The sequence below is a fragment of the Corvus cornix genome, chromosome 2, assembly GCF_000738735.6.
Source record: "Corvus cornix cornix isolate S_Up_H32 chromosome 2, ASM73873v5, whole genome shotgun sequence".
NCBI classification, from domain to species: domain Eukaryota; kingdom Metazoa; phylum Chordata; class Aves; order Passeriformes; family Corvidae; genus Corvus; species Corvus cornix.
In genome coordinates, this window is record NC_046333.1 from 31,384,510 (window position 1) to 31,411,037 (window position 26,528).

The window sequence follows — 26,528 nt, forward strand, 5'->3', positions numbered from 1 at the left end:
AATGAGTTATGGTCATGCATACAGGATTTATTACAGGATCTATTACAGGATCTTACTTTAATAAAGTAAAAGCAATGTGGGCTGCCCAGCATAGTTCCCCATCTCCTTTGGAGATATGTGATGTGTTTCTTGGGGTTAAGTGTCTACAGACTCTGCAGATCCCAGAGTTTTAACACTGTCATCATAGTTGGTAGTCACTTGGGCCACTAGTAAGGGTATGTCTGCTGTCATTAGTCATCACTTTCAGCATTTCCGCTTCCTGTGCTCTTGCCAGTGCAAACTGCTGCCAACATCAAGAATGTCCTTCTTTATACAAGTCACCGATCATGAGGCATTGCAGCAATAAACAAGGGCTGCTACATGGCACCAAGACTGTGGTAAAAAACCCCCAAACCTGACATGCATATGAAAAATTGCCCCATCAAATTAACAGAAGCAGCTCTCCTACAAAGAAAGGAAACAGGTGAAGAAACCAGGTAAAAAAATTCATTTCAAAGCGGCATGGCAATGGAAAGATAGGAAGGGTTTTCCCCACAACTTTAAAAGCCCTATAGGAAAGCAAAGAAGACCTGCCTGCCCTGTGTGTGGGTGCAGCAAGATCCCTCACAGACCTGGAGAATGAAGATGGGACAGTGGGGACAGGCTGACGGCCACTATCTGGCCATCCAGGCTGTCACAGACTGCTGGACTGGGGCAGGTGGCATGAGGACAAACCTCCACCAGACAGGCTGGGACGGCAGTGGCAGAGGTGATGGGAGCGGGCATGCATTCTCCATGGAAAACAAAACTGAGTCACTGGCCTGGCCTGAAGGATAATTTTAGTGCAGAGGGTGAAATACAACCCTCTCCTTCAGCATGACATGGGCTGTGACGTAGAGCTGGCAACTCAGCTGCTGCTGTTTCAGGAACGTAAAAGCTGTTTATCAGTCCTGAGCAAGCGTGGGAAAAACCTTGGCGGGGAGCAGGGTGAGCCCAGCAGGTTTTCCTTTCATTTCCTCTCCTTCCCTTTCGCTCACGAGTCCCTTGGCCTGGCGTCATGGAAGCCTGAGCTGAGCCCAATTAATGGTGACGGCTGGGTGCTGAGGGCATGAGCGACACCCTCGTGCATGGAGCGAGCGCGCAGGGGCACAAAGGGTGAGCCCAGACGTGTAACACACGCACGTAATTTTATTACACATTGCAAGGCAGGGGCTGGGAACCCTCCATGACATTAGTGCTACTGCACCAATGCCTCCAGGCCTCTGAGGGCCCCACTGGCTGAGGCCGTGATGTTGGCCCAGAGTTACCACAATCAGGAAGGCAAGAGCAGGCGGAAAGCAGAATTGTTGTTCCCACCTTGCAGGGTAGGAAAGAAAGGACTCTGAAGTAGATTCCTATGGATGTAGCAGTGTGAAGATTAATTCTTCAGTCTTCAAAGGGAGCAGGCAGCACCCTTTTAAAGGCACACACATTCCTGTAGATAAACATGCAGGTCATCAGTCATGCACTCACACCTGCAAAATGTGCAGTTCTGGGCTATTTGTTTCAAACAAAGTATCATTCTGCAGCTAAGTGCATCACTTCATTCAGTATGCAGTTTTGGGCTCTATGCTGAAATAGCCATACCAAACCACATGGATCTCTACGCTGTAGCATGTTAAACCAGTAGGCACTCAAGTAGTGTTTGGAAATTTACCCTAACTAACATCTTCAGAGCAGCATCTTGTCCTACATTTCTGACAGTTTTCTGTGACTACTGATTGGATCAAAAGTTTCTTTCCTCACCCCTTACAAAGCAGTAAACGCTCAGGAGTGTTTAAAAAGCTTTTCAAGCTTGCTCCATTTGTTTCTATGCCTAAGTGCAAATGTGAAGACTAAATCTGTATGTGTCCGAATCCATCCTGAACATGCAGCTTCCTGGAAAGGTACCTGACTGAGACCTCCAGATCTTTATATAGTCAGGGACCTCTGTCTACTTGTGTGGGTGCCATTTTGAAATCTTTATTCCTTACAGTTAGGGAGTAAGCTGCCGATGATCACATGATGTGCCTTTCTGTCATGTGAGAACATCTTGCTGTTTGCCTCCTGCAGCAGTTTGTGGCCAAGGGTGCAGAAGATACAGGACGTAATACAACAGCCATGCCAAGACCTCTCATCAACTGGTATTTTGGGACAGCAGCAATTGCACATGAGCCAACACTGGTCCCTCTGTTGGACCCCCACATGTAGTTCAGCATACGTTACTCGTATCTGCATATGGCTTGGACTTGAAATAGAACTGCTGGCAAAATAAAGGGGTCAAGTCCAGCTCAGATCCATCAGGTATTTAAACGCTCAACTCTGAAATACTGAAATAAATGCAAGTGAGGGTTGCAAACACAGTTTGGAAGTGGACTCCATTGACATTAGGAAGTGTAGGGTGGTGGGAAAAGAGATGCAAGTCTGCAAGGACTAAGTGTTAGCACTAAAATGAAATGAACTTCAGGGTGAGAAATACATTGATTTTGTTACTGTCCCAAAATAAGAATATCATATTGTTTAGAGGTTTCTTGACTAAAATTGACAATGGATTACTGTGTTTCTTCCTATGTTCTTCATGAAAGTTGGCATTCCCTGGTAAGTGGCAGCACTTCTATGGTGTGCAGCATGGCTAGAGGCAGTAAAATCTGTCCCTAATAGTAGAGTTAAGCAAACTGTTAAAACAGGAACTGAACCAAATGCCCAGATCTCCTCCCCAAGCTCAAACTAAGCCTTTCTTTGAGGTTCAGGAATGTTTGGTTAACTTTAAATAAAACAATGTTCTGTTTCTACACATCCTGCTTTCAGCAAAGACTCCAAGCACAAACACAAAAATATGGCAGGCACATATATGTTTGCACTACTTCTGGCCCAGCTGAAACCAGGAAACACTGGAAATCTCACAAAATCAGCTCTGCCTCACAGACTATCCAGCTACCAGGTTCTGTTGCTGTTACTCCACAGAATACAATATAACTCATGTACACACCAATTCATTATTAATTTTTCACCAAGTAAGTGTGATAAACAAGTTTCCCAGCCTATCAGACATATGAACCCTCCCATTTTTATTCAAGTGTGGCAGCATACTATATAGCTACCTTATATCCCTTTTATGCTCCTTCTCATTGAGTCACTGGCGTAATTGCATGAAGACAAAATGTCTCTTGTGGCACATGACAACAAACCAAAGCACATCATAACAAAGATAACAAACCAGGCATACGCATGTTGTGCTTCATACTTGGTTTGTGGCTAATTTAAAATACGTAATCCTAAATTTTGCTGCTTGTTATCTCTTTGACAACTCTCTGCATTGGATTTATAGAGCATAAATATGAAGACAACAGCACTGTTTTAGAGGAACATATTTAGCTGTATAAAATTGTCCTGCATGTCAGGGCAAAATTTTTAAAGCACTTCTATGTACCAGGCTTTTGCAAATTTGCAAATTCATATTTAAAGGAACGACTAATGTTATTGCTAGAAACTATATCACTGTCAGCAAAACATAATACAGCCACCCTGATTACCCAGCTATATGCTTGACCACACCGCAACAAAGCCATCCCAAACAATTCAGTACCACAGCTTCATGCTTGCTAGCCAGATTTATTATATTTTCCAGATTCTGACAAGACACATATTAAGAAATGCATGTTAATCATTGTCCTAATGAGAACAATATGCAGTTAGCATTTAGAGTGTCACACAAAAAATACAGAAGGCAAGTACCGAATAAATGCACTCTAAATTCAAGGAAACCAAATCCTTCTTTCCACTAGCGTGTTTCAGTGAAATGGCCCTCTCCAAGAGAAATTTTTAATGAACTAGCTAAATTTTAACCAGTACGTATATGTGCTTTCATTAGGCATGGGGCAAAGTAAAATGCCATTCTGACCACAACTGTGAAAGAAAAACAACCACTGTCCCACTTGCTTACGTACAAAAAGCTATGAGTATATAAAGCGCTAAAAGCCTGCCCAGCATCTCTCCTCTGGAGACACCAAACTTCCCAGTGTTGCACTGTTTACAGCCAGATGAATTCTGGAGCAAACAACTACCCAACATGTGTAGGAGTTCAAGAATCTGTCTTTAAATTTATTTGCAAATAATAAATAAAATGCGTATCTTACAGAATAAACCAGTTAATCTCATTTGGTAAAAGTGCAAAACCCATCACACTTCTGAGAGTCTCAAAGGTGCATGAAGGTTTGGTTTGAAATTTCTAACCCAAAATATGTGCACTTCCTGTGCTTTTTTGGTTATGTGGAGATAATAAGATTTAAGGTGCTGCTGAAACAGCAAATAAAAAAGGCATCAATGGAGTGGGTGCAAAAGAAAGCAAGATTGTCATGTCTGCTTAGATTGCAGTGCCTCACTGCCACACTGCACAGAGGACATCTAAAACCTGTGCCTCCCATTCCTCCCTCCTGCCTCCCTACACAGGTCACAAGCTCTGTCTTTCTCTCCATCCTGACCACCAGGCACCGTGTGAACACTGATTCAGCCTTTACTGACTGTGCACTAAGAACGGCTTTTCTTTTTTTCAAATCTCCCTGGAATTATGAAGGTGTTTCCACACCCTGAGTAAAGACTCTTGAAAATAGTTAGAAAACATTAAAGCCGTTTAGAGTGCAGCACCTTTTAATCCCTTTGCATAGGTTAAAACTAGTATTGCCTTGAAAAGTGAGTGCTGAAGTAAAATGTGACTGAAAAATGTCTCATCACACCTCCAAAAGGGTAGTAAATGCAGAAAAGTTTCGGCTTACTGTTTTTGAAGGTGTACCTCTCCCTCCTTCCCTTCCTTTCACACCATTCTCCCAAGAAACAGAAAAGTATTTTCTGCTAACATTACATGAATAAAGCTACTCCAGTTTTTTTTCAGAAAGAACAAAAATTAGCTCAATAATTGGACTACCAGCTTCCTGAAGAGCAGAAAGAAAAAAAAAAACCCAACCAAAACAGAACACAAAGCAAAATAAAACCAAGAACAAATTTTCACAATTTTGATGCATATTGTTTAAAATGGCATTTTTCACTTAGGGATGAGGTTTTACGCAGGTCATCTTTCGCTTCAAGTCTCCAGAAGTAACAACAAAATTCAGCTTTTTCTTCTAGACAGTACCATTGCTGCCATCTGCTTATGCTTTGTCTTCCTGAAAAAATAAATAATGAAATCTTTGCAAAAGGAAAATCAACCTTAAATAAATAGTATCTAGAAATATTATCTTAAGGGTAGCTATATCATGCTGCAAGTGCATCACTGAACAGATTAAGGTGATTTAAAGAGATCTTTTATGTTATATATTTTACTCAGTTATATGCTTATGATCTCTCTCAAGTGAAAAAAATTCCAAAAAGAGCAACAATTAGCTTGAAAAATCAACTTAGATGTCAATAATTGACGACCAATAACCATCCTCTTGGCTAATATGTGTTTGCCCAGGGCAGCCAGTGTCCGTAATCAGCATTCATCTTTCATCCTCGTCAGCTGGGCTGTCTGGCAGGAGCTGGGTGGGGTGAACACGGAGGGGTCTGCGATGCCCAGATGGATGTCAAAGAAGCGAGTGGAGGTTGTCACGCTGTAGTTCTTGGTGTAGGTTTCCTGTACTGGGTAACAGTCTTTGACGGTGTAAACGCCGACCCAGGATTCCACTGCAACCAAGCAGAAATGTGACTACTTTAGGTGACAAGAGCAGATGAAAGTTTCATGATGATGTCAGTCTCTTTTAACTCATTGCTTCTGTTTAACACTGTCTATTCAGATCCTCATTATCCTGCTATTTTTTAAAAATTCCTATTCTTTTCAAACACTTCTAGTGGTTCATTATCTCAAGACTACACTCAATGATTGTCTCCTTCAGGTATGTGATGTAGCAAGCCTGTCCCTTTTTTAACTTCAGTTTAATTCCACAACGTGTTAATCTCAGAGGTGTTCCCTTGCTCTCTTCCCCCCTTGTTCTCTGCTGCCATCACCTCTGCCTTCTCCACTATGCTATTTAGGCAGTGTCAGTAACACCACTGAAGTGGTTTCCTTTGAATACCCTTTGCTATTCTCTCTCTTTTATTAACCTCTGTGATCATTCTTTACCCCTTCAATCAAAAAACCGGTTGTTTTATGCATTTCAGACCTCGATAGCAGAAACTCATGATGTTAAAATTACCTACTGTGATCACAAATCAGTTCCTGTAACAAATTTTTCTAGTCCCAAGGACACTTATTTTCTCCCACCCAGCAGCAATCACACACATTTATTTTCTGTACTTCCAATTTTGTGTCATATGCTGTACCACAACAACATTACCAGAAATAAAAAAAAGGTGAAACGAAACACATATATACCGTATCCAAAGAAAGGGTGGTAAGCTGAGTAATATTTGAACATATCTCTTCAGGGCATGCTAGTATAGAAAAACATTCTGACCTAATTAATATGGCCTTGAGTGTACAGAAATGGAGGCACCTTTTACTCAACAAATCTCTCAGAATTTTGAATAAAATATTATGGCAAAATATGATGCTACCAAAGTAGCCTGTATTTCCCCTGAAACTTTGATAATTGTAAAAGAAATATAACTTCTAGAATCCAAACCAGTATTAGCTGAAAGGTACATAGGTAGACAGACAACTCTCAGACATTATGTTTATAAATGATCATACAGAAAAGCACTGGAGATACAAAATAATACAGGACATAAATCACACAATTTATTGAACATATCGGGATATAAAGTTCCACAAAAATTCCAAAAATATCAGCTCTGAAAAAAGAAGTAGTTCTTGGAGTGAGTGATAATTTGCCTCTTTCAGAATACTAAAGGATATATCGACCCAGTTACAGATGTCTAGTGGTCTTATCCTTTATTCTCTACTTCATTTGTTCTGCTTTTATTCAAGAAAGAAGTGTTTTCCTCTGGCTAAATCCTCAAGTTCATACCTAGCCTATATATTAGATGTCTATAACCATAAGCACTGCATTAGCTGAATAGTCCCATAAATTTCACAGAGGTTTTAAAACTTTTTTTATGGTTGTCTGGGTCATCAATAAACCATAGATGAAATGGAAGCCAAAGTGCTAATAAATTGCTATGCATTCAAAACCTACCATACTGTACCTCAGAAAATTCACCCTCCTTTCTTTTATGGTGCAAGTGTTCAGCTGCCGAGTGCAGAACTAAGCCTTGAGAGCAGACATTTCTTACCAGTATAGAGGATAACGAAATTTAGGCACATATTAAGGATTTCAGTGCCTGCAGAACCATGTGTAGATAAACACTGACACCTGCTTTGTTTCTGTTACACAAACTCTAGTTTGAGTGTGCCCCTAATTATAGTACCAATTATTCTCTAAATAAATTTTGGATACAGGCTGCCAGATTCAGACATGAAATGATGCTGTTCCACACCAAACTCTGTATGATATGAAATACAATATGATCAAGTCCCTTGAACATTTTTAATCCTGCTGAGATCTGAAACATTTTCCTAATAAAATGCATTGTTGTTAAAATGAGAATCTGTGCATGGGGCACTTTCATTACTTCTTCCAGAGAATTTTATAGAAATATGGAAACCTGGGGTAAACCACAAATAATTTTATTTTTCCCTGTGCAGCAGAGACATTGATTGTTATTAAAATAAAACAAGAGCATGCATGTACATTTCCTGGCTGGTTTTCTGTCAGACCATTCCTGTACCATAACTTCATCTCCAGGTCCCCCAATGTAGTACTGATCTTCATAAGTTGAATTGGCAGGAATATCATATGGATCCCATGGCTCTGTCAGAGCAATCTTCGAGCAAAGCTTTGTAACTTGTTCAATCTGAAACATCACTGCATCTTTGTAGAGCAATATATATTCAAAGAACCTGAAACATTAAGAAAAAGCAATTTATATATATATATATATAGTCTTTTTCTATCCTAAGCAAGGAACATTGCTGATATGTAAGCTTGCCTTTGACTTCTCAGTATAAGAACATTTCCACTTGCATTAAACTTTGCCAAACTTTGAGAAATGCTAACCAGTTGGGCTGAAATTTCCCATGCTGAAAGTTTGTCTCAGCTGATTCTTTCCAAAATAAATAAATCAGGCTGAACTGGTTCAGCCATTTCTGAGAACAACAGAACAACTTTTCTGAGAACAACTGAGAGAAAAACATGTTATTATTCCTAGTTTTGTTTTGGTTTTTTTTTAATAACTGTTTCATTAAAAAGCTCTAGTGCCTCCATGTTTTGGAGAAAGGATTTAAAATTTTGGCAGGGGAAAATTTTTAATAAAAGTTGCCCAGATTTGGCTAAGTTATAAGCCTTTGAAAAAATCTGCTTGCACAGCCTGGATAGATTCACTTCTCCATGAAAGTGGTAGAGCCTTTCTCTGTACTGGTTAGATGTGGTATCTGCCATCCTCACAGATGTTTTTCCATGGCAACACACATAGCTTAAGTGGGACATGGTGGCAAAGGGGGAAGCACGTGGTCCCAAGTGCAGAACTGAGAGGGTCACCCTCCTAAAGGCACAGTTTCTCTCTGGAAGCCACCAGACCCAAGAAGTAATGAAAGGAGAAAGCAGAGGAGCAAAACAGTAAGGCAGAGATAAGGAGAGGTGTGGAGCTCGATGAACTTGAGAGGCTAGAAGGTGAGGTCAACAAAATGGATAGTTAACAAGGCTTTAAAACCAATCTTCTACTGAGTATGAAGTGACCAAGCCATGCTCTGAGGAGAGACAATAAACATTTATACGGACACTTTCATCTGGTTACTGTTTACAGTGGTCTGGTCTGCCACCAACACTGTGACATCGCTTCCATACCTTTGCAGTCCTCACGTTCTTTTGGGGAGGATGAAAAGTTTACATAAAATGGGGTTGAAACCAAAACAATTTACAGTTTTAATTCTTGCACTACACAATTGCACCAGACAGCAATAACTTCACCCACCACTGATACAGTAGCATTTAAAGGTTGCATAATGAGAAGTGTCTCAGCACGGTTAAGAGCATCTAAGCAACATTCCCATCACTTCTTGAGAGGATCATTTATCCAGCACGTGTTGAAACACAGGCAGGCTAAATGTCATTAGCCAAACTGAACGGAGTGAAAGAGAACATAAAATGAGACAAGGAAGCTCACATGATGTAAACTAGGAACCCTCTCTCACACACAACCTTGCAAAATATGGGACATAGCTGGTCCCACTTTCCACATGGAAGTCAGTCACTGGGAACTTCCCCCACAATGACAAGACTCACATAAACAGGCTGATAAACTGCAAGGCCATGTACAACCTTCCCCAGGGTAAATCATTCTTCTGCCCATATCAAAATATTTCTGCTTTTGCCATGACTTTCACCAACCTAAACTTGCCTGCCATTTTCTTAAAGGCAAGGTTTCTGAAGTCATGGCGCACTACTGAAGAATTCAGTGTCTTTATATTTTCTTACATAAACCCAACCTGAGACCACATATGGACATACATACTTTTTATATCATATTTGGTCCAGAGAACATACAAGAACACTAAAATACATTTATGTGCTTTCAATGACAGTCTAGTGACCCAACTACTCTTCAGCTGGCTGCCCATAAAAGTGGGATAAGAAATGCCTTACAGAGGAATCTATCACCATGTTTGAGACATCGGAGTGATAATTATAATGATTTTGTAAGAGAACAAAAAGTCCCAGTGTATTACAAACTACTGGGAATAAAAATTCAACTATTACATTTCTTTTTTATTTAAAATCCTCACTTAAAACTTAATTCACACAGAAATTTTACTTGCATTTTTAACAATCTTGCAGACAGCAAGATGGGCATTATGAAACAACAAAGTAAATAAAAATGAGGAAAATCCAAACAAATCAAACTCAGCACCAATCATCTCTCTAGCACCCATTCTGCAGAATAAGAGGCTCCACCACGTATATTTTTGGTTCTGGGAGAAGCACTGAACGTATGCGTAAGAGCCACCAGTCCCACACCTTGATGTGCTGCTGGGATGAACTCTGCCTCTGTGGTGGCAGGCACATGAGAGGAGATCTGCAGAGAGTGTGGTTCTGCTCACATGTGCATTACGATCTCGCCCCTGGGTAAGCAGGGGCAAGATTTACACTGTCCTTGTTCAACCCAGATGTGCCTCACATCCAAGTTTTATAGAGAATTGCTCTGTTGCACAGGATCTGAGTTTAACAGCATATGAAAGGTGAATGGTTAAGTTGTTGTTTTATAAAGAGAAGAATTTACCAGCCAAAATTAATAGCAAAATGTGCACAAATATAAAAACGATAATTTCAAAACAAAATATTTTAAAATAAGAAATATTTTCCCCTTTTTGATTTTAACCAGCCAAGTCCTAAGTATACTGCCTCTATTTGTTTTAGGTGCCTGAGATTTCATTGGCTTTTTGAGGGGAAGCAGAGAGTCCTGAAAATAGGTCTTGGCAAAGAAACAGGAGAGGAAATGATTTTTAATTAGTTTGTTTTTTCAGAAAAATGTAACATATTTGCAGCCTGCATCCACTTCTAAAATTATTTTTATAATAATTTAATTACTTAAACTGTAACTCCAAGAAAGCCCAAACCTAAAACAAAGTGCCCCAACTAGGCCTCAATTAGGCAGCTTGAAACAGATATGAGTAAGTTACTTGGACAACTATCCTATTTGCCTGACTGAGATTATTTCCCTTCCTTTCCTATCCTATTCCACCCTACCCTGTCCTATGCCTCACCCTCTTGTACACTATGGGACTCTCTCATGATCCTTAATGCTCCCTTTGTCTGTGCCTGAAAATGGATAAATTCCAGCATACAAAGACACATGTTTTTGCTCCTCTGCTTTACAGAATCTCTTAACTCTGGACCATATCCTGCACAAATAATTCCATTGATTTTGCTGGAAGCAATCATGTCAGATAGGTGGGATACAGGCTGGGTTCAGTACTTTCTTCTCCCAAGCTAAGGAAAGTATTTTTCTGAATAAGAGACCAACTGAGTTTAATGAAAAGCCAGTATACCATGACCACACAATCACAAGGAGAAGCACTTGTGTTAAGGACATACTGCAAGGGGTGGGTGTGCATCCAAATACTGTCCCACCTCTGAGATTCCTCACGAAATCTGGGGACATAGTTAGAGGTCCTTCTCAGGACATAGCCCAGATAACATAAAGACCCACTCCTGGACCCCCATAAAGGCCTGAACCAATAAACTTGTCTTCTGAATGGGTTATTGTTTTGCATGTTAATAACACAATTCAGAACAGTGAACTGTTTTTCAACATTTGTCAGAAAAAACCATCATTAATGTTAAGATCATGCTACCAGCTCCTTTTCAGGTGCTCAGTCTGCATCCTGTGCTGGGTCCTTCCCAGTCCTGAAGCATGCTAGCCTGCCCATCACCTAACACATCTGCCTGACTCCCAGGGTTTACTTCTGCACTTCCAAGGGCTTCCTCGTGAAAGACAAGCCGACAAGAAAGGAGCTGCTTGCTGTCTGACTGCCTTTGTAGTGACTCAGAGGAGCAGAGGTGCTGTCAGTGGCATGGCAAGACACCTGTGATGTATTGAAGAACATCAGACAAGGTCATTTGCTAGAGAGAAGCAAAATAATGGTCTGAGATTGAGACTGGGTAATAGAAATTCCTTGTGTGCTGAATCTGGCTCTGCATCATTTTGCTCTGTAGCTTTGGACAAGCAACTTACAGTACCAGAGCCTTAAAATGCTGTTTGGTATTTTTCATTGATTGCTGTAGCACTGGAGAGACACAAATCAGTGATCACGAACCAGCTGTGTGAGGCATTGTATTAACAAACACAAATCCTGCCCCCAAAAAACATTGAAACAATGGTAAAGCAGACCCTCCTTTACTGCAAAGGTGTATTGAGGTTTCATGCACCTAGGATGTTAACCTGTTGATTCAGTTTTCCCAGCTGTAGCTATTGTAACCTTAAAACTCTCACTCATGTTAGCCAGGATGGATATATATTACCTAGCAGTATAAAGCTACTGAAAAATGGAAGCAAAATTGTGTGTATTATTTGTATCTGAGATACTGTATTACTCAGCAGGAAACAGTATTTGCTATTTAATACTTCAAGCTGAGGTCACTGCAATTATTTCCAAGCTAACTTTGCTTTCTCTTTTGTGATTAAATGAAAGCTTGAAGCATCTGTCTGCCTTTGTGGTACTCTGCCAGTTCTGTTTGTAAAAAGACATTTTTTAACATTTTGGAAGAAGCTAAACCCACCTCTAATTAGAAGAAATTTCACTACAAATATCCCAAACAAATTCTCTGTTCTAGTGTGCATGGATAGATACATCCATATACTTAATTCTTGAGTTATTTTGTATCCTCTAGATAAAATACCCCACAATGATACCACTCTTTTTTACACATTTTTTACTGAAGATGGACTGGGAGAATGGGAACCTTTACTAGAAGTGTGACTATATAACCCCATCTTCTCAGGTCCTCAGATTAAGAATATTTCAAGGGAGCAAAGCTGCCAAACAGACATGCAGACAGTTGATAAACACTCATCAGGTCAAGAACATTCATCTGCTTTTGGAAGGATCTGGCAAGCTCATTTCAAAAGGGAGAAGCATTCGTTTTTTAGTGTATTTCTGGGAACTCCTTTCCTCTTTCCCATGAAGTTTTCGGTAATTTCAGACTTGTGTTTTTCTTCTGGTATATCAGACCTCAACAACAACAGTAATTTACCATATTTGATCTCACATGTTTGGCAGTGGTGCAGGACTATGGTATATTGTACAAATACAGGACTGTGCAGATACATGTGACAGTAAATGTAATGTGATATTGTGTAAAAGCAGTATTTTTTTAGTCTGATTTAAATCACTCACAGATTGTAAAGGCTTTTTTTTTTTTTTTTTTTAATTTCAAGGAGATCAGACTCCCTATATCAGGTATCTAATTAGCAAGGTATATGAGGAACTTTGACCACACTACCAGTTTCTGAAGCAGAGAGAATTAGCCAATTTAAGTCCTGTTAATTATGAAGTTTGTGCAGAAAGAAAACCTTAAATACAGGAATCAAAAGCTGCAAAGTCAAAGCTACACCAGCTAAAAGACAGCATATTTTTGTGACTTTAATTATGAAACTCAATAAAAAATTATGCAATTTCTTATTATTTTAGTTGTTTTCCCATAAATTAGATTAGTTATTTTGGCAAACACTAAGGGAAATTCAGCTCTTCAGCATGAAGGCTGTTTCCCCTGCTGTCCCTTTTTGGCTATTTGACACTTCTTAATAATCCACCAAGTCACACCCCTGAGAACAATGTACTGCAATTGAAGCCGAAATTAAGAAAAAGAGTAAAGCACTGTATTTAGGGGAGTTGTGTTTTGCAAGAGGCTAAAAGATGCACTGCCCTTAATAGAGAGCATCTGTGTGTTTTCATAAGTAACCATATATTCATAATTGGAGTCCTGTAGACAACAACACAGCTCAAAAGGAAAGGAATGGAAGATGTGGCCAGCATACCATAAAGCTTTCCAATGAATCAATGGAATCACCTCCTAGGGAATATGGTATATACTAGCAGAACCACATATCAAAATATACTTGAGGTCAGAGATTATTTTCCTGTTCTGGGTTTGTAAAAAAGTCTAGTACAATGACGCTTCCATGAGTAAGTTAATAATAATAAAGGTTACTGGAAAATCACTGCAGGGCTTAGAGGAGACCCAAAAGAGTGGGGAAGGCCAGGACTCACCTCTCAATATACACAAAAGATCTTAGGAAAGATGAAATAATAAAGAGGGAAATGACAGAGGTACGTTATAATTTATTTATTTATTACATTTCTCACCCTCTTTGTGCCATATGCAGAAGGGCAGTAAATAACTCAATTGAAAGAACTGGTGCTCAAAACTGAGACATGGGAACGCTCTTTTGAGAGGGCAATTATTTTAAGGCACTCTGAGCTTGTAAAGATGTAAGAAATAGGAAACAGAAATTTAAAATGTAGAGAGAGCCAGAAAAAACATGGTTACAATGACTGAGAGTATCTCAAAAAGGAAAAAAATACATAACCAAACATGAAAGACATACCTGTGTCCTGTTTTTAATTTTACCTCTAGAGACCAGCCAGGAGCCTGCAGCTCGTGCCACAAGGGCTGGTGGGACCTGGGCAGGGCCAGGAGCAATGGTGGCCAAGCCCCCTATCATGTATAAATGGAGCCCACAGGGAGCAGCAGAGGCCAGGGCAGGCAAACAGGGTGTGGGGCAGCTCCTCCCGTGGAAGGGTGCTCAGCAAGGGTGCTGAACCTCTGCCAGCTTGACCAGGGAGCAACAGGATCCACCCAGAAGACAGGCACAGCCTCCCTAAGCTCTGCAGCTGCTACAACTGATGCAGCTGCCCAGACAGAGCTCTGATGGACCCAGGCGTCACCTGCAGGGGGGTCCCTGCTTGGACAGCGGCAGTGAGAATCCCTGTGGGAGCTGAGCCCAGGTCCAGGAACACCTCTGCTTAGTGACAGAGCTGTGGGAGCAGGAGAGTAGGCTGAGGAGTATCACAGACTGCAAAGACCTTTAAACTAGATTTGAAGTGAGAAAGAGAGAAAACCAGGCTTGCTAGAGATAAGCCTGGGGGTGGCACACCCATGTTTGAGAGATGGTGTGCTATCAAGGTCCTTTGGTCTGCCCTCTCAGTGGAGGAAGGGTATGGAGATCTACACGACAGCAAAGACACAAGGGTTATTGATATGTTAGAAACCACAGAAGTGCTTGAGAACAGTCAACACAGGACTTTTTCCCCTCACAAAATAGGTGACAGGATCAACAGCCCAACTGAAGCACAGCTACACTGATGCACATGGCATAGGCAACAAACAGGAGGAGCTGGAAGCCACTCTGCAGCAGGAAAACTGTGATATAGTTTGAAAGATGGCAGGATGACTTGCACAACTGGAGGGATGTAAAGGATGGCTTTAAATGCCTCAGATGGGATAGGAAAGGAAGGAGAGGTGGTGGAGTAGCCCTGTATGTTAGGGAGTGTTTTGTTTGTGTGGAGCTTAGTGACAACAGGGTTGAGTGTTCATGGGTAAGAATCAGGGGGAAGGCCAGCAAGGCAGATGTCATGTTACAGACCACTCAACCAGGATGAAGGGGCAGATGAGATACTCTATAAGCAGCTGGGAGAAGTCTCACAATCACTGGCTCTTGTTCTCATGGGACACTTCAACTTACCAGATGTCAGCCAGAAATATAACACAGCAGAGAGGAAACAGTCTAGGAGGTTCCTGGACTGAGTGGAAGGTAACTTCCTGGCACAGCTGGTGAGGGAGCCAGCTAGGGAAGGTATCCTGCTGGACATGCTGTTTGTGAACAGCGATGAATTTGTGGGTGATGCAATGGCTGGAGGCCATCTTGGGCACAGTGATCACAAAATAACAGAGTTTTAAATTATCAGGAAAGTAAGGAGGGGGAGTTCAGCAGAACATCTTTCTTTGACTTCTGGAGGGCAGACTTTGGCCTGTTCAGGATGAGGAACTTATCCAGTTACTTATCCAGTACTTAATGCCTTCTTTGCCTCAGTCTTTAATGGTTAAGACTAGTTGTTCTCTGAGTACCCTGAACTAGAAGACAAAGACAGGAAGCAGAATGAAGCCCCCAAAATCCAAGGGGAAATGGTTAGTGACTTGCTACACATATCGTATTTGTGTGTGACACACAGAAGTCCACGGGGCTGGATGGGATCCACCCAAGAGTACTGAGGGAGCACACGGAACTGCTCACTGAGACACTTTCCACCATTTGCTGACAGTCCTGGCTCACTCAGGAGGTCACTGTTCACTGGAAGTTAGCAATGTGATCTACAAGAACGGCAAGGAGGAGGACACAGGAAACTACAGGCCTGTCAGCCTGAGGTCAGTGCTGTGAAAGGTCATGAAGCAGATCATCCTGAGTGGCATTATGAGGTATGTGCAGGATCAGTTATGAAAGGCAGCTCCTGCTTGGCCAACCCAATCTCCTGTGACTCAGTGGATGAGGGGAAGGATGCTGATGTTTACCTGGGCTTTAGTAAAGTCTTTGACACAGTGACCCACAGTACTCTCCTGAAGGAACTGGCTGCCCATGGTTTATACGGGTGCACTGTTCACTGGGTTAAACACTGTCTGAAAAGCTAGGACCAGAGAGCAGTGGTGAATGGAGTTAAATCCAGCTGGTGGCTGGTCAGGAGCGGTGTTCCCATGGGCTCAGTACTGGGGCTAGTCCTGTTTAGTATCTTTATGGACTCGATAACGGGATCAAGTCATCACTCAGTCCCTCACTAAGTCTGCAAATGACACCAAGTTGGGCAGGAGTGTTGATCTGCCGGAGGGTACGGTTGCTCTACAGAGGGATCTGGACAGGCTGGATCAATGGGCTGAGGCTAATGGTATGAGGTCAACAAGGGCAAGAGCTGGGTCCTGCACTTGGGTCACAACAACCACAGGTAGTGCTTTGGGCTGGGGGAAGAGTGGCTGGAAAGCTGCCCAGTAGAAAAGGACCAGGGGTTGCTGGTCATCAACCAGCTGAACTTGAGCCAGAGTGTGTCCAAGGGGCCAAGAAGGCCAACGGCATCCTAGCTTGTATCAACAAGTGTGACCAAGGTAGTGACTGTCCCCTTATACCCAGCCCTGGTGAGGCTGCACTTAAAACGGTGTTCAGTTCTGGGCCCCTCACTACAAGAAGGACATTGAGGTGCTGGAGTGTGTCCAGAGAAGGGCAACAGAGCTGGGGAAAGGTCTGGAGCACAAGTGTGATGAGGAGCAGCTGAGGCAGCTGGGGGGGTTTAACCTGGAGAAAAGGAGGCTCAGGGGAGACCTCATTGCTCTCTACAATTTCCTGAAAGGAGACTGTAGCCAGGTGGGTGCCAGTCTCTTCTCCCAAGGAACAAGTGATGGGACAAGAGAAAATGGCCTGAAGTTGTGCCAGGGGAGGTTTAGATTGGATATTTGGAAAGATTCCTCCAAGCATTGTAGCAGGCTCAGCAGAGTGGCTTAGTCACCATCCCAGGAGGTATTTAAAAGACCGGAAGATGTGGTGCTTAGGGACATGATTTAGTGGTGGTCTTTGTAGTGTTAATTTAACTCTTGGCTTCAATGATCCTAAAAGTAATTTGCAACCTAAATAATGTGATGATTATAATTGTCAGATTTATCTGGAGTTTTCACATCTTTCTCTTAATCAGGGTCTGAGACAGGACTGGATGTTATCTCTGCCCCCTATGAAAGTATCTATTTTACACATGAGAAAGGGACAGCAGAATGAGGTTCCTTAATTACAAATAACTAAATTTAAATATTCTCCCTTTTTCAGACACAACTTTAGAATAAAAGAATAATAAAATATAAAAACATTTTTTTTCAACTAGAACTGGGTACTGCAGCTTCTTACACAACTTCTGTTTATAAACAGAGGAGGATCTTCATACACCATGAACAGGGATTACACGCAATTCAGGAGCCCTAGAATAATCTTCATCGAGATTGTAAATCCCATCATGCATATACTTGGCCAGTTAGTTGCTTTTCAATATGTGCTCCTACAGAAGAAGTAATCATGAAGCAGTCTGAGGAACAGATTGTCCTTTGGAACAGATGGGAAGAGGTCCCTATTCTGATAGAGCAAACTTTTCTTTCATGATGGAATATTCCCTGGAAAAATTTGTGAGGATATGCGCTCGTACCAGATTGCTGTCCCAAGATGTAATGATTTCCACCTTCCATGTGCAATGATTTCCTTAAGAGGGATGATTCAGGTCTATCTGATATCTGTCCAATATAAAAAATAAAAAGACTGTGTCTGTTTTTAAGGGAGTTTGGAAGTCAGGCCAGATAATCAGACGCAACAGTTTGGAAGCATCTTCAACTTTCTAACACCTCCATCCAAAGATCTGAGTACAGCTTATTGTTAAATGAACTTTGTAAAAGATGGAGATTCACATCACTGGAAATAAATGGAACCTGAAATCACTGCAATGAACTACATTCTTCCTCCCCACCACCAATGTAAAAATAATTTCATTTCAACCAGAAGTCTTTGTGCAGGTCTTTTTCTTCTTCCTTCAGCAACTATCAATCAAAAGTAATATTGTTAGGTGAGTGCAAAAATTAATGACTGGATTCAAATACAATGTGTCAGTGCATTAAAATTCCAGGTGGAACTGACTGAAAGTGTGAAAAATAGAAGAATTACAGGAAAGAATGGAATGTCTATTTGAAAGAAAACATATAATTAGGGAAGATGTTAATTGCACCATGGCTGTAAAGGAAGTGGCATTTTGAACACAAATCCAAGTGGTGCAGTACACAGTAATGATTTAGAAAGGGAAGTTTACAGTTCTGGGTCCATTAGGGAGGTCATTTATTCTGCTCTGCTTAGTCCTGCTGAGATCAGAATGCTGATGCTGCTTCCGGTTTTAGATGCCTCACTTAAGGGAACAGATAAACAGATAGGATATAGTCCAGAGAACAGCAAGGACTGTGGGATGTTTAAGAAACAGGACCTACGAAGAAACTGACCATGTTTAGTCTACAACAGCAAGACTGAGGTATGATGATAAGACGGCCAGCATATCAAAAGCTAAAAATTAATAGAAATTTTTCTCCATGGCACCTCAAGCAAGGAAGGCTTACTTAGGAGATACTCTGAAAATGTCTGTGTCTTCTTACAGTCTAGCTTTTACAAGAACTGGGAAGAAAATCAGGGATCAGAGACAATCCATGTAAAGCTTTTCTTCTCCAGGATGGAGGGACAGGTATGGTATATGGCAACTTAGAGACCTTCCCAGCCTTACACAAGCGATTGGAGAACACTGATGGCTGCTGGTCTTTTTTTTGTAACAGACTAGCTCAGTCAGTAAGTCCTGATATTATAAGACCTAGATTCTTGACACTGCTACCTTCCCAAAGATGTTGAACAACCTTTGGGGATGACTTCCTGAGACCTCCCAAATGCAACAGTGGCAGTCTCTGAGGAGTCTCAGCAGAGGGCTCCATCTAATTTCACATGGGAATTTGAGAGATTAGGTACCATCTCCCACACACTGTTGACCTTCAGCTCTGTTTGCTTGCACAATTAACCTAATTACACCTATCACACTATTTTCAGTGCCTGAATGAAGACAAATACTGTCTAAAATCAGGATTTTAGATCCTGAGATAGGAGTCAAATGAAACGTTCAGCATTCATAGGGAATAATTAAAAGGTTGAACTATCTGTTAAACTTCCTCTTCAGAAAACTGTTTTTCTTTGGTCCTCTTTGAGTTACTGTGCTTTTTATTATGACAAGAACTTTTCCACCTTTGGGGGGTGGGGAGTGGCTTTCAGCAGTCACCACATGCCTACTGCTTGTAGGAATCCTCTGCAAGCAATATCCATGATGCAGCACAAGAAAATGGCATGTCCTTAAAAATCAGCTGGGCTGAAAATACATAAATAATTAATAGATGAAAACTCATTTCAAAACCTTTGTCTTCAAGTTATTGAGTACTTGCTTTAGGGCGCACAGTATGTTTGACACAGAACTATTTCACAGGTTATCTGTTAGGCCATCACAGAAACAACAGTTGCTGAAGACACTGCAATCAGCTAAAGGAAGCATGATTAAGCACACATTTCCATTTTTAAGAATGTTTATAGCTGTATCAATTATATTAAACCCCTGACATGTTTATTTTTCATTCAAGGACAGTTCTAAGAAGCAGTAGCAAAGAGGGCAAGATCTGTAAATAATATTGGTATAAATATACTACACTGGCACAGCTGAAAGTTTTCCATTACTCAGGAAAAGGTCACTAGACCTATTGAACATGTTTAGACTACCCATGCTGCTTAAAACATGACAGAAATAGCTTTACCATTTACCATCTGACACAAATACAAACTGAAGTCTTTAGCAAGCTGGTATGCTTACCTAATTTTGGGGTGTTTTCCTGACACAGAGCCCAGTGTCCTACACACACTGACAGGGAGCCACAGTTTTCTTTGAGCTTTGCTTAGTTATATGAATGTAGAACTTTTGTGCATGCTAAAGGTCTTTTCCTTTATCATTCCTATAATCATAACAGAAAGTAACAGTAATTAAAGTATTTATTTAATGGGCAAAATTTTCAAAACTGACCAGTGATTTTTAACAGCTTCCTATTTTGTTCATTCAACATGAAGGTACTTAAAAAAGGCAAATTTTCAGAGGGACAGCATTCAGTATTTTCTAAAATTCAGTGTGTCAGAGTAATCATTGAAAAACTGAGGTGCCCAATTTTACTACACACTCTTTTTTGTATTCAAAGACTGCATAAGAAACTCCTGAATTCTTTCCCCAGAGAAAAATATGATAGAAATCACTTTCTGCCTGTCAGATTTTCTCTCTCATCTCTCAGGTTTCCAATTGTCGAGAGACAACTGTTCTCTCCACATCATAAGAGCAGATCCTCATGTAGCTGCTGCTGTTTGCAATTTCCATCCATCAGCTATGTAATTAGAGAAAAATTCTCCAAAATTATACATTAACCTGACCCAAAGTCTCATGAAATAAGCCAAAAAAGTTTCACTGATTTTACAGATGCTACATCAGGTGTTTATTAGCTGTTCCATTTATAAGAAAAAATAAGCTGAAAAATGTTTAAAACCTAACACAGCTATCAACTTATCTCAAATGGGCAACATAAGAAGATGCTGAAAGACAAACATAACATTTCATGCAATCTCAGCTACACAAAAATGTATTTCCACAAGTTTTATCTGACTTTTGCATATTTTTTTGTGATATTTCTTTTTCTTCTCCCTTATAGTGTTCTAGGCCTTGTTTTTCGGCAAAGTAATTAACATCTTTATATCCTTAACAGCAAACACTTAAATTATATGAAACATCTTTTTGTCATAAAAACTCCTGATTGGGAAGGTTTTTTATGTAGTCTCTTGCTACAGCTAACTGGACAAAAATCCTACAACTCTGAGAGTATGGAAACTCAGAAAAATGGATTTTATGAGAAATCTTTGGAGCATTTTCATTTCTCCATTTGTTCTCTGGTCTGCTGTATCGCTTGGGGTACTTGGTCTCCCACATTCTCTGCCTTGCATTAACCATGTAGCTGGACTCAACCAGGGAATGGGAAAGTGGTTTCTGAGGGAGGAAGGTGCTACTGAAGCAATGAGGGCGAGAGAGGATGGAAAAAACTTTCTGCACCAAGCCTCATGTTGTTACTGCCTGCCCCAGTGCTCTACACCGCAGGTGTATCTCAAGGACATTGTGCCTGGAGGCTGCTATGATCAGGTCCCACAAAACTTGATTTCTACATGTGTTACTTCAGTATAAACAGTTTGGGCTAATGATTTGAGCTGACTTCTTTCCTTGTATTTGATGCTTGCTCATACACTGTACTAAGATCCTGGCAAACATCATACACATACTGTAATGATGAGAAGTTCTTTTACTTTTCATAATATTTTATGAAAATATTTAAAAAAATACAAATTTTAAAGAATACAAAAATTATCTACAAAAATAATCTATGGAGTTTCACAGCCTGAAACTGCATTCACATATTTGGGGGGATGAATCAGGCTTGTAAGTTAATTTTTCCATTCTTTCACAGGAAGGAAATTCAAAGAACCAAACTGTGTTTCAGACATGTTAGACTTCCAAAACACAGTAAGACAGGAGGTCTCACTTGATCCACCAAGGATCCCTTTATCAGGCTCCAGCTAAGCAGCTGTGGTACCTACATTTTTGAGGTGGTGCCTCAAATATCTGACTGTACATCACTTTGACCTGGCTTGACTATGTTAGGACAACTTATGTGACAGACAGGGTACTCTGGACATCTCTAAATTGTAAGTAATTTTGCCTTTCTCTCTAGTGAACAACTGTTTTCTTCTTCTAATGACTTACTTTAGGAATTTAGGAACTTACAATAACCTGGCTATGAGGTACATATGTTGTGAAGTCAGCTACTCTTACATTCAATGTAACTAAGCAAAGAATTATGTAAATATGTCAATAAACAAAGAATACACAAAAATGTATTGAGAATGAACATCTTCATGCTTACATTTGGTTTAGAGATAGGCAGAGCAGAAGTTAAAAAAATTAGCAATTTTTTATATTCTGTTATGTTGAAGCAACTACATACATGTGTCTTACATTTTCCCTCTTCAGTAACAAGGGAATAAACTTAATGCAATAGGGTGTCTCCACTCTCATACCCTTATCTCCTTTTACTCTCCTTAATTCTTTTTTTAATCTATAAAAAAAAGTACAAGAAATGCCTCACCTTCACACTTTATCAAGCACGTTATCCAAATCTGTGCCTTCCACTATTTTCTGGAACAGACAGGGTAACAAACCGGTCTGGCTTTGCAAATCCTGTGTGGTTTTGGGCACGTGTATTTTAAATGATAAGGAAAATCAATGATATAAAATCATAGATTGGTTTGGGTTGGAAGGGACCTTCAAGATCACCTAGTTCCACCCCCTTGCCAGGGGTAGGGACATCTTCCATTAGACTAGGATGCTCAAAGTCCCCAGAAACTCTCAAAGATAAGAAAAAGAAATTATTTTCTCATACAGAAGATGTAAGTCAATAAATCTGGATCTAATTAAATAATGATACATTAATTTGGGAACTAATTATAGTAAGAATTCCTCATTCTGTACAGAATTCTCCTCCCCAAATACAAATCCTCTAATAATTACCGTAACTGCACAGCATGAGTAAACTTTCCAGTGCTGGTTGCCTAAGAGTATGGCAGAATCCTAAGTTTCCTGGCAAGAAAAGTATCTGAAAATGATAAAACCACAGTTGCAAATAGTATTAGGAGATACTGAAAGAATGAAAAATGAAATCTTTCTTCATTGTGCTCACTGGGTGGACTCTGGGCTCCATATGAGTGTTTAAAAGCCATTAGCATTGCCATGCACAAAACTGCCCTTGGAAAACTCTGGGGAAAATCTGGCCATTCCCCCTCAGAAACACGAATTTCTGAAACAAGAAGTATCCATACAAACAGTAGGTTTCCATGCAGGCAGACTACTTAAGGAGAAATTTCCAGCTGTTTAGCAGCTATACAGGTCTCACACCAGCTTTCTTGTGTAGGGGTTCACCAAAATAAATGGCAAAGCACGACACATTTTTAGGTGCCCTCGTACCTACTGAGCCATCTGATTTTCAGATGAAGTAGCAACTGTGAATTCCCACAAAGAACTGAAAGAAGGACAGCAAATTAAGGCTTGCTAAGTGTGAAAGTACCAGAACTGACAGAGTAAGGGATGGGTAACATCAGATACCAAAACCTCAGTGGAAAGTCTTATTAGTGGTTTATCTTCATTGCTATTTTATACCACTTTTTTTTTTACTAAAATTGGTCCCATGCTCCGAATAAGAAGAGAGTAGAACGAAGACAGAGGTTTTTGTTTTTTATCTTGCTGATAAGAAGGATTACATTATGTGGAGGTGTTTTGGGGGCCTTTTTATCTGACTCCACTAAATCCTTAAGAATATGCACATTAGAAAATGGTTTGTTCCAAATAGACAACCTGAAAAATTAGTTACAGACATCACAAAACTTTTCCTGCTAAAGCAGTTGACTGGGTGTTTTGAACATACACTCTAAAGTATGAAATAATATTTGGCAACAGCTATAAAGGAGCAGATACTGAAGAGCACATTACTGCACTAGAAGTCAATCATTAAGGGTCAGTGAAGCCAGTTTTGGAATGATTTACTTGTGAACTATTCAACCGACCAAAAGGTAAATATGCAGGGTATTATTACAATGTTATTTCCAAAATTAAGTAAGAAGTAAGTAACCTTAATAAGAGATATTGCAATACATGCAGTAATTTTGGTCTTCGGCATTGTTTGCTATCAGTCACATTATCACATTCCATTATGCCCTACTCTTAGGAAAAATAACACATATAGAAAATAAGGTAACTAGTACGTAGACCAGAGTACTTTCCATTTGAGAAGGGCAAATGGGTTTAATGAACTTAAGGATAAGCCTCTTTTTGGATGCTTCACGTTAAAAAATAAATTGAACTGCAATGAAGAGATTGTTTTTGTTTATAATTTAGGGAAGAGCTAGAGCAAAGAAAGTTTCAGCCTTCTAATACCCAAAGAAGGCAGCAATTGAGATTTTTACTACTCTTCTAGAACTCCATAAACCTTATGTGCTCTTATACCTGTAGCTATTAGATCACTCTTTGGGGACAGTTGGGTTGAATCAGACAGTTATGCCGTTCTGCATGTATTTCTATTAAATTTTGAAACATGTTCTTTTTTTATTTACCAAAAAAAAAAAAAAAAAAAAAAAAAAAAAAAAAAAAAGCAGCAGACGGAGCTCCAGAATCAGCATAATTTGGTATCTCTCAATGGTAACTGATAATCTAAATCTTCTTCACTGCCAGAATCTTACAGGTTACTTTTGTCAGACAAGAAATTAATAATGCCCTGAGATCCCTCTCTTTCATATGCAAAAGAAATAAGCTATACACATGCAGTGTGGCATCTGCACACATATCACCATGAATTTTCAATCACTCGTTCAATATCGCAGTGTATACCACTGACCCTCAAGCCACAGGGGTGATTGACTGAGCTAATTTCCAACCTATGCATCTAGACCCTTCTGTTCCTCCAACACGGACATAGGGGAAGCAATTCAGAGGGATCTAAATTTCAGACAATCATTAAACCAACAAGGAGCTATTCAGTGGGGAAAGGCAGAAGGCTGGACGGAAGTTCCCTCTGGGCTGGATTTAGCCTACAAAACATAGTCTGGATGATGCCAGAATGGAAGGGTAAATTTCATAAGGAATGAAAGGGATAAAATAAGCTTTCATGGAATGAATAGGTAAGTAGCTCCCCAGACATATGAACTCTTAGTAGCCAAAGACTGAAAAATTGTAATAACTACAGTGTGAGCACTGTAGAAGAAGAAAATGCCTGCCAAGTTCATGTTCTGATGCCAGAAATTTTTAAAACCATGAAAATACATAAACAAAAATCTGTAAAAGCAAAATTATGGTCATTGCTAAGTTATGGGAACAACCCTATTGACTGTAGGAACGTTGCTATAAAATTCACAGAGTAAAAACAAGAATTGCAAACATTACCTTACCTTTTTGACTTTTTGTGATACAGGGGAAACATCCTTTAAAAATCGAGTGGGACACAAAGCCAAATGTGTGCACATAACCCTCAAAACAATGATTAAACTGATTCTCAAACAAGTGTTTGCCAAGGATCTTTATTTATAAAAGATGAAATAAAAAGCACGAGTTCAGATGAAAACAAGTGATTCCTTCTTTCTTACTACCACCTGTTATAAGTTAGGCTTTGGAAAAGGACCTTTAGGCTGCTGTTGGAAACCCCCAATTTACTCTTGGGTATGAAAGTATAAGAAGTACCAGCTCCAAAAATTAATACACTACTTAAAACAAAGACTGTCTCACATGCTGAACTGCCCGTGCTTTCACACATGGGAATAAACTCTTGGCAGAAAATCCTGTCCTTGGCCCATGAGGCAAGGGAGAGTGACTATGACACAGGCAAAAAAGCATCCTCTGGAGCCTCGGGACGACACCAAATTTCCCTGCGGAATCTAAGATCTCTAGTCAACATACATACATCTCCCCTGGGGCCAGGAAAGTGAGGCAGTAAACAAAAACAACTGAAAGAAACAGGGCTGCTTGGCAGAGGTGAGGAGAACCTTCACTGGCCACTGGTACCTTCATGTTATGCAATGCCATGCTGGGCATAATGCTCCTTATTCTAGAAGAGCCAAAATATTGCACAAAGTGGCCCTGTTTTACCCAGACATCATCCCCTCCCCAGCACGTCAGACACTATACCATGCCTTGAAAACGCTTTGGAGGAGAAAATAATTTCCCCTTTGAGTAAAGAAGAGCAACAGGTAAAAATACTTCACGAGAGAGAACTCGTCAAGTTGCTGAGCATGCGATTCCTTGCAAATCTACAGGTAAAGCTGAGATGAAACCCGTCTGAAGACAGGGATGAAGCGGACCAAGATGAGGTTCAGGAGTTGTATTGTTGCTGCTGCAGCTACACAGATTCACAGCTGGATGGCCTCAAGTCTGAATGGCTCAGTATTATTTATTATGCCGTATCAAGGTTAGCCACCAGTTAGCTCAAAGCAAATTTCAGAGGATAGAAGGATACGTGAACCACACCTTTCAATTTTGCATCAACTAATGACTTGGCATGCCAATAAAGGCGCAGTAAGGCACCATTTGACTGACCTCACTCGTCTAGGAAAATGTCATCCAGTTGAAAACTTGACCCATGCAGTTAATAAATGGATAAGCCTGTTGATATGCAAAACAAATCAGGTCTCTATCTGGAAAACAAAACATTTTTTTACCTCACAGAAGCCCTATATTAGAAAATTCTGATTTATCCTTCTGAGGAGATACTTTTTCAGAATGGCCTTTGGTCCTGTGAGAATAGGTGTGATGTTGTCAGTTGTGACATCCGAATTGCATCAGGTCTCAAGCC

General features: G+C 40.3%; 1 protein-coding gene across 1 annotated transcript in view; it reads right to left on the bottom strand.

The window, feature by feature from the left end:
• Nucleotides 1-3,588: 3,588 nt before the first annotated feature.
• Nucleotides 3,589-26,528, bottom strand: part of EPDR1 (ependymin related 1) — a 29,422-nt gene continuing 6,482 nt past the window's right edge. Inside the window, exons 2-3 of the mRNA XM_039549355.1 lie at nucleotides 7,662-7,870; nucleotides 3,589-5,655 (exon numbers count right to left, since the gene is read on the bottom strand). Of these exons, the coding sequence (XP_039405289.1) occupies nucleotides 5,465-5,655; nucleotides 7,662-7,870 (400 nt within the window). The 3' untranslated portion in view covers nucleotides 3,589-5,464. The remainder of the gene's footprint in view (nucleotides 5,656-7,661; nucleotides 7,871-26,528) is intronic.